Source organism: Natator depressus, chromosome 3 (assembly GCF_965152275.1).
Source record: "Natator depressus isolate rNatDep1 chromosome 3, rNatDep2.hap1, whole genome shotgun sequence".
Taxonomy (NCBI): domain Eukaryota; kingdom Metazoa; phylum Chordata; order Testudines; family Cheloniidae; genus Natator; species Natator depressus.
Window position 1 is genome coordinate 3,062,531 of NC_134236.1, and position 17,237 is coordinate 3,079,767.

A 17,237-nucleotide genomic window follows, 5' to 3' on the forward strand; every position below is an offset into this window, starting at 1 on the left:
GCACTCATATTTTAAAAAGGGAAGAAAGAACCCAGGGAACTACAGATCAGTCAGCCTCACTCCAGTCCCTGGCAAAATCATGGAGCAGGTCCTCAAGGAATCGATTTTGGAGGAGAGGAAGGTGATCAGGAACAGTCAGCATGGATTCACCCAGGGCAAGTCATGCCTGACCAACCTGATTGCCTTCTAGGATGAGATAACTGGCTCTGTGGATATGGGAAAAGCAGTGGATGTGATATAACTTGACTTTAGCAAAGCTTTTGATACGGTCTCCGACAGTATTCTTGCCAGCAAGTTAAAGAAGTATGGGCTGGATGAATGGACTATAAGGTGGATAGAAAGCTGGCCAGATTGTCAGGCTCAACAGGTAGTGATCAACATCTCAATGTCTAGTTGGCAGCTGGTATCAAGTGGAGTGCCCCAGGGATCGGTCCTGGGGCTTGTTTTGTTCAACATCTTTATTAAAGATCCGGATGATGGGCTGGATTGCACCCTCAGCAAGTTCACAGATGACACTAAGCTGGGGGGAGAGGTAGATATGCTGGAGGGTAGGGGTAGTGTCCAGAGTGACCTAGACAAATTGGAGGATTGGGATAAAAGAAATCTGATGAGGTTCAACAAGGACAAGTGCAGAGTCCTGCACTTAGGAAAGAAGAATCCCATGCACTGCTACAGGCTGGGGACTGACTGGCTAAGCAGCAGTTCTGCAGAAAAGGACCTGGGGATTAGTGGACGAGAAGCTGGATATGAGTCAGCAGTGTGCCCTTATTGCCAAGAAGGCCAATGCCATATTGGGCTGTATAAGTAGGAGCATTGCCAGCAGATTGAGGGACGTGATCATTCCCCTCTATTCAGCACTGGTGAGGCCTCATCTGGAGTATTGAGTCCAGTTTTGGGCCCCCCACTACAGAAAGGATGTGGACAAATTGGAGAGAGTCCAGCGAAGGACAACGAAAATGATCAGGGTCTGGGGCACATGACTCATGAGGAGAGGCTGAGGGAACTGGGGATGTTTAGTCTTCAGAAGAGAAGAATGAGGGGGGATTTGATAGCTGCTTTCAACTACCTGAAAGGGGGTTCCAAAGAGGATGGATCTAGACTGTTCTCAGTGGTGGCAGACGACAGAACAAGGAGTAATGGTCTCAAGTTGCAGTGGGGGAGGTCTAGGTTGGACAGTAGGAAACATTATTTCACTAGGAGGGTGGTGAAGCACTGGAATGGGTTCCCTAGGGAGGGGGTGGAATCTCCATCCTTCGAGGTTTTTAAGGCCCGGCTTGACAAAACCCTGGCTGGGATGATTTAGTTGGGGATCGGTCCTGCTTTGAGCAGGGGGTGGGACTAGGTGACCTCCTGAGGTCTCTTCCAACCCTGATCTTCTATGATTCTATGATGACCAAAAAAATGCCATCGCAGTTAAAGAGAATAAAAGAGGCAGTTCGAGATAAAAAGGCATCTTTTAAAAATTGAAACTCAAATCCTGCTGGGGATACAGAAAGGATAAACTCCGGCAAGCCTTGTGTAAAAGTATAACTAAGGAGGCCAAAAAAGAATTTGAAGTGCAAGTAGCAAAAGACAGAAAAACTAACAGCGATTTTTTACAGTACATCAGAAGCAGGAAGCGGCCAGACAACCCGTGGGGCCACTGGATGATGGAGGCGCTAAAGGCGCACCCAGGGAGCCATTGTGGAGAACGCGCTGTGCCTCCGTCCCTGGTTGCCAGGCCAGTGGCAGAGGCTGCTCCGGCTCCTGCACCAAGCCAGGGAGTGTGCCCTGGGCTGGCGGGAGCCCCCGACCCCCTCTCTTCCCCCGGCTAGGGCTCAGTCCCGCGGGCCCGCGGGTCCCTGGTTTGTGACCCCTCATCCAGCAGGGGCCGGGGTGGGTGTCCCGGTTCGGGTACCAGGCTGGGCTGGCCCACAGGGCAGAGCTGAGCCTGCAGCAGAACAAGGAGAGGATTGGAGAGTGCCCAGGCATGGGGGCGGGGGAGAGACAGGGGCTGAGTTGGGGGGGAGAATCCCCAGACGGTGTGGAGATGGATGGGTTGGGAAGAGGAGATGGAGATGGATGGGTTGGGAAGAGGAGATGGGCAGGGCTGGGGGCTGTACGGGGGGGGGGAAAGGGGAGTCCTTGGGTGGGGGCTGGAGGGGCGTGGGGGGGGGAACACTCTCCAGGTGAGGGGGGAGAAGAGAAGAAAAAGAGAAGAAAAGAGGGGGGAGAAGAAAATACTCTCCAGGGGAGGGGCTGTTTTGGGGGGGAGAATCCCCAGAGGGGGTGGACAGGGGTGGGTTGGGAAGAGGAGATGGGCAGGGCTGGGGGCTGGAGGGGGGTCAGGGGAGTCCTTGGGCTGGAGGCTGGAGGGGCGCGGGGGGGGAATACTCTCGGGGGGGGGCAGGGGCTGTGTTGGGGGGGAGAATCCCCAGACGGGGTGGACAGGGGTGGGTTGGGAAGAGGAGATGGGCAGGGCTGGGGGTTGGAGGGGGGGCGGGGGCGGGGGCAGGGGAGTCCTTGGGCGGGGGCTGGAGAGGCGCGGGGGGGGGCAGGGGAGTCCTCGGGCTGGGGGCGGAGCCCGGGGGGGCATGGGGGGCGGGGCTGGGGGCGGGCCGCTCGCGCTCGGGTTGCAGCCGGAGCCCGGACCCCGCGCGGTGAGGGCGGGAGCCGCGGCCCCGGAGCCCCCCCCGCCGCCCTGGTGCTGATGCTGCGCCCGGCCGGGCTGCTGCCGCCGGCGCCCAGCCCGGCCGCCCCCCGGGGCCCCCGCGCCTGAGCCCGGCCAGGGGCGATGCGGCTGCCGGAGAGCGATGGAGAAACTGGCCGCCGGGCTCGCCCAGATCAGCTGGAGCTCGGGGGCGCTGCCCCTGGATGTGATCGTCAGCAAGTGCCGCCTGCCCACGCTGGTGCGCCTGGGGCCAGGTGAGGGGCGGGCCGGGGCCCGGGGGCCGGGGGCCGGATCGGGGCCAGGTGAGGGGCGGGCCGGGGCCCGGGGGCCGGATCGGGGCCAGCGTCGCGGCAAAGTTTCTAGGAGATTTCACTGGGGAAATTTACAAAGAAGAAGAACTCCCCCCGCCCCCTGCCATCTTCTCCCACCCCCCAGCCCTCTCTCCTGACCCCGACCCCCCTGACTGTCCCCGCCCCGCTCCATGGGAAGCGCTGGGGGTGGTTGCTGCGCCCCCTGCCCGGCTCCTGGGGGCCGGGGTGGGGGCACAGCCCCGGGCGGGGGCCGTGGCTGGCTGCCCGGCTGGGGTGCTGCGGGCGGGCCGGGAGAAGGGGGCTGTGCCAGCAGCAGGCGCTGCCCTGAATGCTAATGGCAGGGGCCGGTCCTGCCCGTGTGAATGGGGCCGGGGCTCTGCCCGGGGAAGCGAAAGACTCTGGCCCCGGAGCGCAGACACCTCGCCCCCCAGCTTCCCGGGGCCCCGGAGCAGCCGGGCATGGCCAGCCCCAGTCCTGCCTGCGGGGCTCCCCCAGAGCAGCTCAGAGCACCAGAGGGTGCTCTCCTGGGTGGAGGGGACATCTGGAAACGGGGGGCTCTGGAAACTCCCCTTGTCTGGGCGGAGGGGAGTCCCAATCCCGCCCCCAGCAATGCAGGACCTACAGTATTATTATTTACTTGCACTGCCACAGCCACTAGGAGCCCTAGCCAGGGACAGGACAGGGGCTGGCTGGGTCCCTGGGCTGTCTTGTCCCATGTTCCTCGGCCAAAGAGCAACTTCCAGCCCAAACCCATCCTGTGGCCGCAGCTTTGTAGGCTGTGTGAGTTTCCAGGGTGGCTGCGGGGCTCTGGCGTGGGTGTGTGCCCCCGGCCATGCGTGTTTCCCTGTGTGTTGTGCATGCGTGTCCGTGTGCAGAACTAGCCCCGGGACTGTGCAGCTCGGAGGAGCTCGGCTCAGACTGGCTCGTGCAGAGACCTTCGAGAAATGTACAGAGCAGATAAAGTTTCATACAAGGCAGCATCGCTGACAATAATGGGCAGGAGTTTTCCAAGCCCCTTTCTTTGCCAGCCCGGGGAGGGGCTGCTGAGGGGCAGAGCGGGTGGTGGGGCTGTTGGGTTTCTCCTCTGTAGAGCACTTGGCTGCCAGGTTTTCTTTTTCCTTGTGACTGACTTGCCTCTAAAGCCAGCTCCGGATAATAGCTTGTGTCCCTTTTGTCTGAGAACCTCGGGAGAGCCTAGGGGGCGGGCGCAGATGCCAGTCGGTAATAAACAATCCCCACCAGTCTATGGGGCAGAGGAGGGACGGCCAGCCGGCTCTGAGGGATTGGAGCTAGGAGAATGGAGAAGGAAATAAGCCAAGGGGATTTCAGGCTGGAGCCCAGGAATGATCTCCTATGGAACGGAGTGTTCAGCGACATGGTGCGAGCCCCCTCGCTCCATCACTTAAAGCTTAATTGAGCTGAGCCCTGGAGAAGAGACTCATAGGAGCAATGTGACCTGCTTGAGCGGGGGTGGGATGGGCTGGGTGGTCCAGTGGGGCTTTTCCAGCTCCTAAATTCTCAGGGTTAGCCCCCATCTCCCACTCCCAGGGGACGTCGCTTGGCTGGAGCAATGGAAGTTGGAGACAGGTGAATCCAGCATGTCCCTGCTGAGCTTTGAGGCTTGTCTAGGGTTTTCTTCCCTGTGCTCTGGCCCAGGCCCCACCCCCACTGGTCCTAGTTTCACGGCTATACATGTTTTCATCCCAGAGCTCAAGTCTGCATGAGATTTAGTTACAGTGAAAGTCCCTGGGCTGGGATGTTCCTCACTAGGCCCAGCGGCTGCCTGGGATCACAGCTGTGCCGCTGAGCTCTGGGGAATTGTCCTGTCTGGCATAGCATGCTTGAGTGGGAGTTGAGGCAGCTTGCCCTCTTCTCTGGTCCACATAAGGGGAATCCAGTCCCCCGAGGCTTACAAGAACCATGGCTGCACTAAGGCAAACTTTCAGCTGAGCTTCCCCCTCAAAGAGCCGGGATTATAGTGCCCATCTCTCTAGCTGATGAGTTAGACGCCGGGTACCAGAACTCTGTTGTTTGGCTGGAATTTTATTAACTGCCAAATTCAAACTCAGCTGGACAAAAGCCTGGAGTTCTTACATGTGACATGTGCTCCTCTGAAAGTGACCCGGCAACGGTGCTGTGGGGCCGCACGCTTTGTGTCAGACGCGCTCGGGTTACAAGTAAGAAGCTGTGGGTGTTTCTTCCTGGCGCCAGGCCTACAAACCCCACCTGGAATCTGAGACAAGAGCAGGGCTTGTTCCTTCCCGTTTGTAAGTGCCTGTAATAAAGGTTTTGCAAGCAGAGTTGTAGAATCCTAGAAGTGTGGGGCTGGAAGGGACCTCGAGAGGTCATCTAGTCCAGCCCCCGTGCTGAGGCAGGGCCAAGTAAACCTAGACCAGCCCTGACAGGCGTCTGTCCAACCTGTTCTTAAACACCTCCAGTGATGGGGATCCCACAACCTCCCTAGGAAGAGGATGCCAGGGCTTAGCTAACTTTATACTTAGAAAGTTTTTTCTTCTATCTAACGAAAATCTCCCTTGCTTCAGATTAAGCTCATTTCTTCTTGTGCTTCCTTCAGTGGACATGGAGAACAATTGATTGTCATCCTTTTTATATCAGGGGGTAGCCGTGTTAGTCTGTATCCACAAAAACAACGTGGAGTCCGGTGGCACCTTAAAGACTAACAGATTTATTTGGGCATAAGCTTTCATGGGTAAAAAACCACTTCGTCAGATGCTTTTTATGACAGCCCTTAACGTATCTGAAGACTTATCAGGATCCCCCTTAGACTTCCTTTCTCAGCACTACACATGCCCCATTTTTTAAACCTTTCCTCAGGGGGCAGGTTTTCTAGAGCTTTTGTTAGTTTTGTTTCTCTTCTCCGGACTCGCTCCAATTTGTCCACATCTTTCCTAATGTGTAGGGCCCAGAACTGGACATAGGGCTCCAGCTGAGGCCTCCCCAGTGCTGAGTAGAGCAGGACAAATTACCTCCCATGTCTTACATACGCCACTCCTGACAATACACCCCAGAATGCTATTAGCCTTTATTGCAACTGCATCACATTGCTGGCTCATATTCAATTTGTGATCCACTGTAATCCCCAGATCCTGTTCAGCGGTGTTACTGCCTAGCCAGTTGTTCCCCATTTTGTTTTGATTTTTCCTTCCTAAGTGTAGTACTTTGCATTTGTCTTTACTGAATTTCATCAGGTCGATTTCAGACCAATGGTCCAGTTTGTCGAGGTCATTTCGAATTCTAACCCTGTCCTCCAGAGTGCTTGCAGCCCCTCCCAACTTGGCGTCATCTGCAAATTTGATGTGTGTGCTCTGCACTCCATTGTCCAGTCATTAATGAAAATATTGACTAGTGCTGAGCCCAGGACTGACCCCTGTGGAACCCCACTAGATACGATCTCCCAGGTGGACAGGGAACCAATTGCCCAGGGGCCCGGGCAATTTAAAAGGGCCCGGGGGTCCCCGGCTGCTGCTGCCAGGAGTGCAGTGGGGTTAAGGCAGGCTTCTTGTCCGCCCGCACTCCGTGCCACTCCCGGAAGCGGCTGGCATGTCCTGCCGCCAATGGGAGCTGCGGGGGCAGTGCCTGCGGCCAGCGGCATGTGGAGACCCTTTGGGCCCCCCGCCTGGGAGCCGCTGCCAGAGGGGTGAGCCAGTCGCTTTCAGGAGCCGCCCGAGGTAAGCACCTACCCCCACTCCCCTCCTGCACCCCAAACCCTTGCCCTAGCCTAGAGCCTGCTCCCAAACTCCCTCCCAGAGCCCACATCCCACACCCAAACTCCCTCCCAGAGCCTGACCCCTTACCCCCTCCCACACCCTAACCCCCCGCCCCAGCCTGGTGAAAGTGAGTGAGAGTGAGCAACGGAGGGAAGGGGGATGGCATGAGCAGGGGGCGGGGCCTCAGAGAAGGGGCAGGGGCGTGGTTTCAGGGAAGGGGCAGGGCAATAAGCGAGGCAAGGGTCTTTGGATTTGTGCGATTAGACAGTTGGCACCCTACCGAGCGGGCATGTGGAAGCCCTGGCCGTGCCGGAAGAGTGCGCCCAGCACCGCCCAAATGTCAGCATCTGTGCACGGGGGCCCATTGACTGTTCTGCCCTGGGGCCCAGAATTGCTGTCAACGGGCCTGGAACCAGTGATAACTACTCTTTGAGTCCGGTCAACCAGTTGTGCACCCACCTTACAGTAATATCATCTAGCCCACGTTTCCCTAGCTTGCTCATGAGAATGTCATGTGGGACAGTGTGAAAAGCCTCACTAAAATCAAGATCTATCACATCTACTGCTTCCCCCAGCCACTAGGCCAGTAACCCTGTCAAAGAAGGAAATTAGGTTGATTTGGCATGATTTGTACTTGGCAAATCCATGATGGATGATCCTTATCACCCAGTTATTGTCCAGGTGCTTACAAATGGATTGTTTAAAATTTGTTCCAGTATCTTTCCAGGTATAGGAGTTAGGCTGCCTGGTCTGTAATTCCCCAGATCCTCTTTGTTCCTGTTTTTAAAGACAGGTCCTGTGTTTGCCCTTCTCCAGTTCTCTGGGACCTCACCCGTCCTTCAGCAGTTCTCAAAGATAATTGCACATGGTTCCGAGATTGCTTCAGCTACTTTCTTTAGTACCCTGGGATGAATTTCATCAGGCCCTGCTGACTTGAATCCATTTTGACTGTATCTACATCTCCTTTAACCTGATCTTTCCCCAGTTTAGCTTCCTTCCTTCCCCTTCTCATTAATATTAATTGTGTTGAATATCTGGTTACTATTAACCTTTTGAGTGAAGACTAAAGACATTAAACGCCTCGGCCTTCTTGATGTCGTCAGTTATTAGCTCTCCTGCCGTTCCTCTCCCAAACTAGGACCCGGCCTACACTTCACATTTACATTGACATCGCTCCATTGCTGAGGGGTATGTCCTCAGGGACCTGCTCTGCCCCGATTGGCCTCCTGCTCCTTCACACGCTGTGGAATGGGCTAGCCTGCCTCTTTAAGGGCCAGGAGCTCTGGGGCTTGCCAGCTCTGTTTGCTCAGCCCCACCTGGGCCATAATTAGCTTTCTCTCAGCAGGAGAGGCGGAAGCACCCGAAAAGTTTGTGGGGAGTGCCACGGGTGACCGTGCCCGCACCACGCGGTGCTGCACTGCCCCTCAAGACCCCGCCCCTGCACTGCCCTTTTCCCCAAGACCCCGCCCCACCTCTTCCCACCAAGCCCCTCCCCACTCGCTCCTCTCCTCCCCTCCCCCCATCACTCGCCCTTACGGCCGGTAAAAAGTGGGAGGGTAAAGCCCCCCCGTTCCAGCGCCCCTGTCTCCCAGCCTAAGGGGGCTGGACTAATTGGGGTCCGGTGGCAGCCTGAAAACTGGGGCCTCCCAAACAGCTGTGAAGACTCAGGCCATGCGTATGCTATGGGCGCGCCGGGCTCCGCTGCTCTGGCACCGTTGTGTGGAAGTTTCCGACAGCGCCGGCAGGGTGTTTCCGTCACTGTAAGTAACCCAGCAGCTAAGAGGCGGTAGCTTGATCGGCAGAAGTGTTCGTCCACTGACCGAGCCCTGTCTACCCTGGGGGCGAGGGCGGCATCGCGGGGTGCGGGTTTCATACCCCTGAGCACTGCAGCCACATCGATCTAAACTGGAAGAGTGGCCCAGGCCTTGGTGTGGGAGAGGCCCGGCGCAGAGCAAGCGGGGCTGGCAGAAGGCGGGCACGCCCAGGAAGTCAGCTGGGAGTCAGCGCTCTGCCCCCGAGTGGGGAGAGTTAAAGGGTGCCCGGGAGGCGGGCTAAAGAGGAGCCCAAGGGGGCAAACAAACTCTTGGTTTGTTTGGACTTCTGTTATCCTGGAAAGGGTTAAATGTTAGTTATTGACTTGGCTGGGGGGGCTAAGTGCTGGCACAGACTCCACCCTGTGTGGGGAAGCCTGGGGGGGGCGGGTCCCACCTCAGAGGAGGAAGTTGAGGCAGGGAGGGCCTGCAGCACCATGACAGGGCAGCCCTGTCCCCTTCCCTCTCGACTCTCTGGGCAGCCTGGCTGTCTCTGGAGGGTTTCCACAGGCGCGGCTGACTGGAACTCACTCCAAATGCTGGCCCGCAATCGGGCACGGAGGGGCAAGGCCAGAGTTCCCTTCTTTTGGATCCTGCAAGGTGCAGAGCAGCCTCTGGGGGCACTCGGCCCTGGGACAGGCTGGGCCCAAAGGGCCTGCTCCGTAGTTCACTGGAAAGCCCCCCATTGAGGCCAGTCAGCTTTTGATCAGGCCCTACGAGGGGGAAGGTAGGTGGGTTTTACAGGGTTCTTGTCCCCAGCACCATTAACCTTTAGATGTAAACCCCGCTGGGGTCATACACAACTAACTCGTGCACGGGTGACGGTATTGCCCTCTAGTGGCTGCAGCCTGCAGGCAGGACAAACGCTGTACCATGGCTAGCGTGAGGGGCGTGCGCTCTTTGCAGTAGACCAGGGGGGCAACCTGCGGCTCCGGAGCCCCATGCGGCTCTTCAGACATTAACATGCGGCTCCTTGTACAGGCACCGACTCCGGGGCTGGAGCTACAGGTGCCAACTTCCCAGTGTGCCGGGGGGTGCTCACGGCTGAACCCCTGGCTGTGCCCCAGGTCCTGCCCCCACTCCACCCCTTCCCGGCCCTCCCCTGAGCCGGCCGTGCCCTCGCTCCTCCCCCATCCCCCCCAGAGCCTCCTGCACGCTGCAAAACAGCTGATCAGTTGGTGCAGGGAGGGAGGGGGAGGCGCTGATCGGCGGGGTGCCGGTGGGTGGGAGGCACTGGGGGCTAGAGGGGAGTAGCGGATGTGGGGGGCTGCTGATGTATTACTGTGGCTCTTTGGCAAAGTACATTGGTAAATTCTGGCTCCTTCTCAGGCCCAGGTTGGCCACCCCTGCAGTAGAAGGATGGGGTTGTATCCCTCCCCTTTCCAGGCTGGCTGTCGGCCACTCGACAGGAATTCCTGCGGGCCCCAGGTGCTCAGGGATGAGCTAATTATGGAGGCTCTGCCTGTGTTACAAACTGTCATGTTACCAGTTTATTGCTGGATCGATTTCCACTTCCTCTTGGAAGGCGGGGGCTGGGGCTGCTGCGGTCCAGCTTCTCGGAGCAGCACCAGGGAGGGGAGGTGGCCTGAAGTGTCCCGGCTCCGGAGCTGGGAGTCTGCCTAAGGAAAGGCTTCACACCCAGTAACAGATCAATATCCTTAGATGTACTGAGGAGGCAGCTTTGGGGGATTTGCTTTAAAATCTAGGACTATCTGTAAGGCAATCCTGGACTAGGAGCAGTGCTGCTTGGGGTCCTGGGTGAGCCAGTCTGGACCGAGTAACTCAGCTTCATCCCACTACACCTGCCCCTTTCCCACCTGTGTAGCACCCAAGGTATCCCCCTCGCTCCGGGGTGCTACACCCTCCAAATACTCGTAGGCTCCTAGCACGCCACTAAGGTCTCTTCCCCCAATTAGCCATTCTCCCTCCCCAGGACGCAGCCCCTCCAGCCCCAGCTCTTTCCTGTAGCTCTTCCTGGTCTCCCTCAACTTCTCAGGAGCTGTCTGCTTGCAAGGCACCTAGAACGCGCACCTCGACGTCCCCGTCGCCCCCGGCTGCGTGTCCTTGAGCAGGCTGGGCCGTGTGAGCCCCGGCACCCACCGCGCACAGCCAGCCAGAGCACACAGTTGCGATGGCTTTCCGTGTGCGATCTCTCTCCGGGCAGCAGCAGCAGCCACACAAAGGGGCTGTCTTTGCGGCCCAGGCCCGCTTGCCAGCAGCTGCCAGAAGGGGCCGGTTGGATTTCAAGTCCTTGGACCTTTGCAGCTTTTCCCTAGTAACTGTTGCTGAGGTTCGCAGAACAACATTCAGGGAGGGCTCCCTGCCGGCCGCCCGCCCCTGGCACAGGCTGCTTGGAGAGCCGCGGCCCTGGCATCCCAGACGCTGGTCCCGACGGGCGCTTTGGGAGGCCATGGACCAGACAGCCAATGGCTCAGAGCAGAGCAGAGGATGGGAAGGTGGGGAGAAAAGGGGGGTGGGTGGAGCCCTGGGTGAACCACGCTGAGTTCTGCCCCTTTGTTCCCAAATGAGTTGCCTGCTGAGGTTTTAAATCAGACCAGCGTCAGTGCGGGGAAAAGGCGACGTGGGGACGAGTCTCCCAGCGTCGATCGCCTCTGCTGTGTCACTCGTGATCGGGGGAAAGACGGATTCCTGACCCCGAGTGTGTCCCAGCCACTCCCCAGAGAGCACAACTCGGGTGTTGGTGCAGTTGGTGTATTGAGAGCAGGAAGACAGCAGGCTGGACGGACACACACACGCTTGAGAAGCCGCAGTCCTTCGGGAGAGGAAGACCTGTTAGGTCCCATCTAGTCCATCTGCCCCAGGGTCGGGGCAGGGGGATCTTTTGCTTACTGTTAAGGTGCCCCCTCATTCCAGCAGTGGCAGGATGGTCCCAACATCCCTGGTGGGGGGAGGCGTGGGCTGTGTTTTCCCAGGCCGGGGGCAGGGGGAGGGCAGGCTCATTCCCAGATGTCTTTGTCAGTAACTGGGTCTCTTCCAGTCAGGGTTACCTGAGCTGCTCCAGAAGTGCAGTGATTAGGGTCTGCACTGAGGACACCAGAGACCTGCTTCAAGTCCCTCCTCTGGCACAGGCTTCCTGTAGGACCTTGGTCACGTCACTTACTCTCCCTGGGCTTCCATTCAGTATCTGCACCACCCTGCTTTACAGGGTGGGAGATAAATATGTTAATGATTGGGAGGTCCTGAGGGGACGGGGCCCAGCTAAGGACCTTGGAGAGGATGGAGAGAAAACTTAGCTCAGCTTTGGGCCCAGTGAATGGGGGTGGCCCTGACAATATTGACTCACGATAGCAGCATTGTCTGCACCAACTGCGAGCTGCACAGTGGAGCCTGCATGCTTTTCAAGATGTGCCGCTGACGTCCCCGGCTTCACCTCGCACTTGCTGTGTGTGTGTGTGTGTGTGTTTGTGCGCACACACAAAGCCGCAGGGACACATTTTCTCAGGCCTGCTTGATTTCTCACCCTTTTTCCGAGCCCCTGCTTCAGGCTTTGGGCTCTTCCACCCAACTGGGCTTGAGATCTGGGTCGCGTCAGCCCTGGGGCTGGACAAACCTGACTCTGCAGAAAATGCCGGCAGTGCAAGTGAGAGCGCAGTCTCCTCTCGGCGTAGATACAGAGCCAATGCCCCAGTGCGGCGCGAGGGGGCGCTGTGCTGCAATGGGGGGGATGGCTCAGTAGGGGGCGCTCTCCCCCCCGGTGTCAGTGCTGAGCCCAATGCCCCAGTGCGGCGCAAGGGGGCTCTGTGCTGCAATGGGGGGGATGGCTCAGTAGGGGGCGCTCTCCCCCTGGTGTCAGTGCTGAGCCCAATGCCCCAGTGCGGCGCGAGGGGGCTCTGTGCTGCAATGGGGGGGATGGCTCAGTAGGGGGCGCTCTCCCCCTGGTGTCAGTGCTGAGCCCAATGCCCCAGTGCGGCGCGAGGGGGCTCTGTGCTGCAATGGGGGGGATGGCTCAGTAGGGGGCGCTCTTCCCCCGGTGTCAGTGCTGAGCCCAATGCCCCAGTGCGGCGCGAGGGGGCGCTGTGCTGCAATGGGGGGGATGGCTCAGTAGGGGGCGCTCTTCCCCCGGTGTCAGTGCTGAGCCCAATGCCCCAGTGCGGCGCGAGGGGGCGCTGTGCTGCAATGGGGGGGATGGCTCAGTAGGGGGCGCTCTCCCCCCCGGTGTCAGTGCTGAGCCCAATGCCCCAGTGCGGCGCGAGGGGGCTCTGTGCTGCAATGGGGGGGATGGCTCAGTAGGGGGCGCTCTTCCCCCGGTGTCAGTGCTGAGCCCAATGCCCCAGTGCGGCGCGAGGGGGCGCTGTGCTGCAATGGGGGGGATGGCTCAGTAGGGGGCGCTCTCCCCCCCGGTGTCAGTGCTGAGCCCAATGCCCCAGTGCGGCGCGAGGGGGCTCTGTGCTGCAATGGGGGGGATGGCTCAGTAGGGGGTGCTCTTCCCCCGGTGTCAGTGCTGAGCCCAATGCCCCAGTGCGGCGCGAGGGGGCGCTGTGCTGCAGGGGGAAGTTCAGGGGGCTCAGTAGGGGGCGCTCTACCCCCGGTGTCAGTGCTGAGCCCAATGCCCCAGTGCGGCGCGAGGGGGCTCTGTGCTGCAATGGGGGGGATGGCTCAGTAGGGGGCGCTCTCCCCCCGGTGTCGGTGCTGAGCCCCATGCCCCAGTGCGGCGCGAGGGGGCGCTGTGCTGCAATGGGGGGATGGCTCAGTAGGGGGCCGCGCCGTGGGAGTCGGCGGCTCTGCCCCCCTGGCCCCAGCTCTGCTTGCCCGGCGGAGCTGTGGAAGCGCTCGGCGGCGGGATTTGGTATCAATAAAGTTGTCGCTCCAGCTGGGCTTTGCGGCTGCTGCTTCGGCTATTTAATCGGAACAAAGAGGCGTTGCCAGGGCAACTTGCCACTCTTGGCAGCGGAGACCTGCTCATCCGCCGAGATTGGCGGGGGGAATATTCCCCGAAACGGCCTCGTCGAAGGGGCAGCTCCAGGCAGGTCTGCGGGAAGGGAGGACTCGCTCTCCCTGCTCCGGCATCCCCTAATAGCCCCAGTTCACCGGCGATCGATCGACGTAGAGAGAGGCCCGCGAGCCACGCGCCCGCACCGGTCCCCGGGTGCAACACGCGGCCCAGGCCGCAGCCGCAATCAGGAGTTACAGGGGACTGAGCTGAGTGGGAAATTCGTCTGGGCAAAAATGGCTTTTGGGCTGGGTGTTTGAGATCCCATCTGCCTCCCCTGTTCAGTGTCGGGGAATCATATTTCTTCCTCCCCGGGGAGTGAGTATTTGGGACCAGCCCTGGGGTTTTCACAGTCCCGCCTGCCCCCCGTTTTAAAGATGGCGTTGGGCTCCTCCTGGCAGCTGATGGAACGATTATGTTGAAATCACCATTTCACGCACAACGTTCTGGTTTGAAGAGCAGGGTAAAGGGGACCCCCCCGCCCCCCCGTCCCCAGGCCCGGCAGCTGGTGACCCAGGGGGCTGCTCACTTTGCAGTCACCAGGCTGCTCGTGCTGTCGTCCATGTGGAAGAGTTGGCAGGCTCCGGCCAGGCTGGGGAAAGTGACAAACTGTAAATAAAAGTGACAATTTTCATAAAAGGGCAGGTGACCAAACAACAATTTAGCTCAAATGAGAAGCCGTAACGCAGCAGAGATCCTGGAAGGCCCAGGCCAGAGAACAGTGCTCAGGCGCAGAGAGGTGTAGGGGAGGTGATCAGGCTGGCCAGGGTGCTCAGGGCTGGCTGCGTAGGAGGTGCAGGGTGCTGGGGGAGGTGATGGGGGGGATCAGGCTGGCCGGGGTGCTCAGGGCTGGCTGCGTAGGAGGTGCAGGGTGCTGGGGAAGGTGATGGGGGGGGGGATCAGGCTGGCCGGGGTGCTCAGGGCTGGCTGCGTAGGAGGTGCAGGGTGCTGGGGGAGGTGATGGGGGGGATCAGGCTGGCCAGGGTGCTCAGGGCTGGCTGCGTAGGAGGTGCAGGGTGCGGGGGCAGGTGATGGGGGGGATCAGGCTGGCCGGGGTGCTCAGGGCTGGCTGCGTAGGAGGTGCAGGGTGCTGGGGGAGGTGATGGGGGGGATCAGGCTGGCCAGGGTGCTCAGGGCTGGCTGTGTAGGAGGTGCAGGGTGCGGGGGCAGGTGATGGGGGGGAATCAGGCTGGCCGGGGTGCTCAGGGCTGGCTGCGTAGGAGGTGCAGGGTGCTGGGGCAGGTGATGGGGGGGGGATCAGGCTGGCCGGGGTGCTCAGGACTGGCTGCATAGGAGGTGCAGGGTGCTGGGGGAGGTGATGGGGGGGGATCAGGCTGGCCGGGGTGCTCAGGGCTGGCTGTGTAGGAGGTGCAGGGTGTGGGGGCAGGTGATGTGGGGGCGATCAGGCTGGCCGGGGTGCTCAGGGCTGGCTGCGTAGGAGGTGCAGGGTGCTGGGGGAGGTGATGGGGGGGGGATCAGGCTGGCCGGGGTGCTCAGGGCTGGCTGCGTAGGAGGTGCAGGGTGGTGGGGGAGGTGATGGGGGGAGGGATCAGGCTGGCCCGGTGCTCAGGGCTCTCTGTCCCCATTGCAGGAGAGTACGTGGAGGGGGTGAGTGACCAGGACGTGCTCCTCATTCACTCCTGCCGCCAGTGGACCACGGTGACGGCTCACAGCCTGGAGGAGGGGCACTACGTCATTGGGCCCAAGATCGACATCCCGCTGCAGTACCCAGGTACCGGGGCCATCGGGGGGAGGGGCTGGGGCCTCTCTCCCAGGCGGTGTCCGAGCTCCGTGGGGCAGCCCAGGAGACAGTGCTCAGCCAGCCCAGCGCCCCTGCTTCTGTGGGGCAAAGTAACCTGCGGTTTCCCAGAAGCGTGCTGGGGCAGTGCCCAGCCACTGGGGGCGGGGGGAGGTGGCACATGGCATCTGGCTGTTGGGCGTGGTGGTGTCTCTGGGGGTCGGGATCGTGGCACCATCTCTAGGAGTTCAGCAGGGGCACGGCAGCATTGCCGGGAGCTAGGGAGGCACATGGCGGTGACTCCAGGGCTCAGGTGATGTGTCGGCATCAGGGGCTCAGGGATGTGGCGGTGGCTCCGGGGGCTCAGGGATGTGGCGGTGGCTCCGGGGGCTCAGGTGACATGGCGGCGTCAGGGGCTCCAGGACGTGACGATGGCTCTTGGGGCTCAAGGACGTGGCAGTGGCTCCAGGGGCTCCGGGACGTGGTGGTGGCGGCTCCGGGGGCTCCGGGACGTGGTGGTGGCGGCTCCGGGGGCTCAGGGACGTGGTGGTGGCTCCGGGGGCTCCGGGACATGGCGGTGGCTCTGTGGGCTCCGGGACGGGATCTGATGGCATCTCGTTCTCACCACTGCTGGAGGATGACCACAGCTATGTTTGATCTGGGATCCCTTTAACATCCCACGGCCACATTTCTCTGCCCTCATCTCTCTCTCCTGGTTTCCTCCCTTATGGGGCGCAGCTGGGAACGCTCAGGTTTGACCCCAGCTTGGGGCTCTCGGGCGAGGGTCCCAGCTCAACTGGCCCCTCCATGTCCCTGGGATTTGCACTCGAGCAGGTGGGCTTTGGTGTAATGCCCTGGGCACAACCTGGCACATCCCTGGCTGCTGGGATGCTCCTGCACCCCCAGAACACCAGACGTTCTGGCACTCTGGGAACAGCGAGACCCTGCCCCTGCCGGCGTGACCTTGCATGCACCGTACGGGCAGGGTGGGGCGCTCTTCAAAGTGGTGTCCCCTGCCCCATACCTGACAGAACCATTCCAGTTTTGTCTTGGTACCGGCCAGGGGACAAACCAGAGACAAGCGGAACGGTCGGGTGCACGTGGACAATTGGCCAGCCCAAGGTGCGGCATGACAGAGATGGGGCAGGACCAAGCTAGAGGGGAGCAAGGACTGCTGGGTTCCTGGAGTGATCTTACCCTGTCTTTGCCTCAGTTTGCCCAGGTGTGAGCTGCAGCTGTGAGCTCGCCCATGAAACCAGGGCAGGGGATTGGCATCTCGTGCTGCCCACTCACCCGAGCACAGCCGGAGGCGTTAGAGGAAAATACCCAAGGGTGCAATGTCACCCGCGTTATTCCTTTGAATTCAGCCTGCTCGGGAGAGACCCGGATCGTATGTTTCTCCGCCGAGGCCCTGGTCGTCGAGCAGGCCCAGGAAAGCCCGTGCATGCAAAGTGAGAGCTTGTGATGCTAACGGTTTCTGCGCCCCACTGCCGCTCCATGCCAGGGCTGGTCGCCCTGCACATGGGCACGTCCGTGTGGAGCAGCCCAATTCCCTGGGGCAGTGGACTTGCCAGCTGGGGGATCAAGCTGGGAACAAGTCTCTCTGTCTGCATTTGGGGCTCGTGTGAACCATGCGACACCCAGAGCTGGATGCAGGAGCCCAGGTTGGGGGAGGCCGACTGGGGGACCCCCACCCCGCTTGGTTCTTCAGTCTCTTTCTCCCCTTCCATTGTTTCCCTCCTGTGCCGTCCTAGTATTAACCCTGAACGTCCCTTCATGTCCGGGGCAGGCTCCAGGACTAGTTGGACTTCGTTCTCCCGGCTGAGTCCTTCGAGCCGGCTCCCAATTCCAAGCGAGGGGCTGCAGCTCCCTTTCTCCTGCGTGCAGCTTTCCCTGCTTCCGCCGGGGCTGAGTGTGGCCCCTCGGGGAGTGGCAGTGCCCCAGGGGCTGAGCCCATCACAAGCTGAGTGGTGGCTGCAGCCCTGGGGGCTTCGCATGGGTCGGTGGAGCCCCGGGACTTCCCGGAGGGGACCTGTGGAGCTCAGAGA

The 17,237-nt window shown here is 60.3% G+C and overlaps 1 protein-coding gene across 1 annotated transcript in view; it reads left to right on the forward strand.

The window, feature by feature from the left end:
• The first annotated feature begins 2,761 nt into the window (after positions 1 to 2,761).
• Positions 2,762 to 17,237, forward strand: part of GAREM2 (GRB2 associated regulator of MAPK1 subtype 2) — a 37,083-nt gene continuing 22,607 nt past the window's right edge. The window contains exons 1-2 of the mRNA XM_074946746.1: positions 2,762 to 2,904; positions 15,043 to 15,183. Coding sequence (XP_074802847.1) covers positions 2,793 to 2,904; positions 15,043 to 15,183 — 253 coding nt within the window. The 5' untranslated portion in view covers positions 2,762 to 2,792. The remainder of the gene's footprint in view (positions 2,905 to 15,042; positions 15,184 to 17,237) is intronic.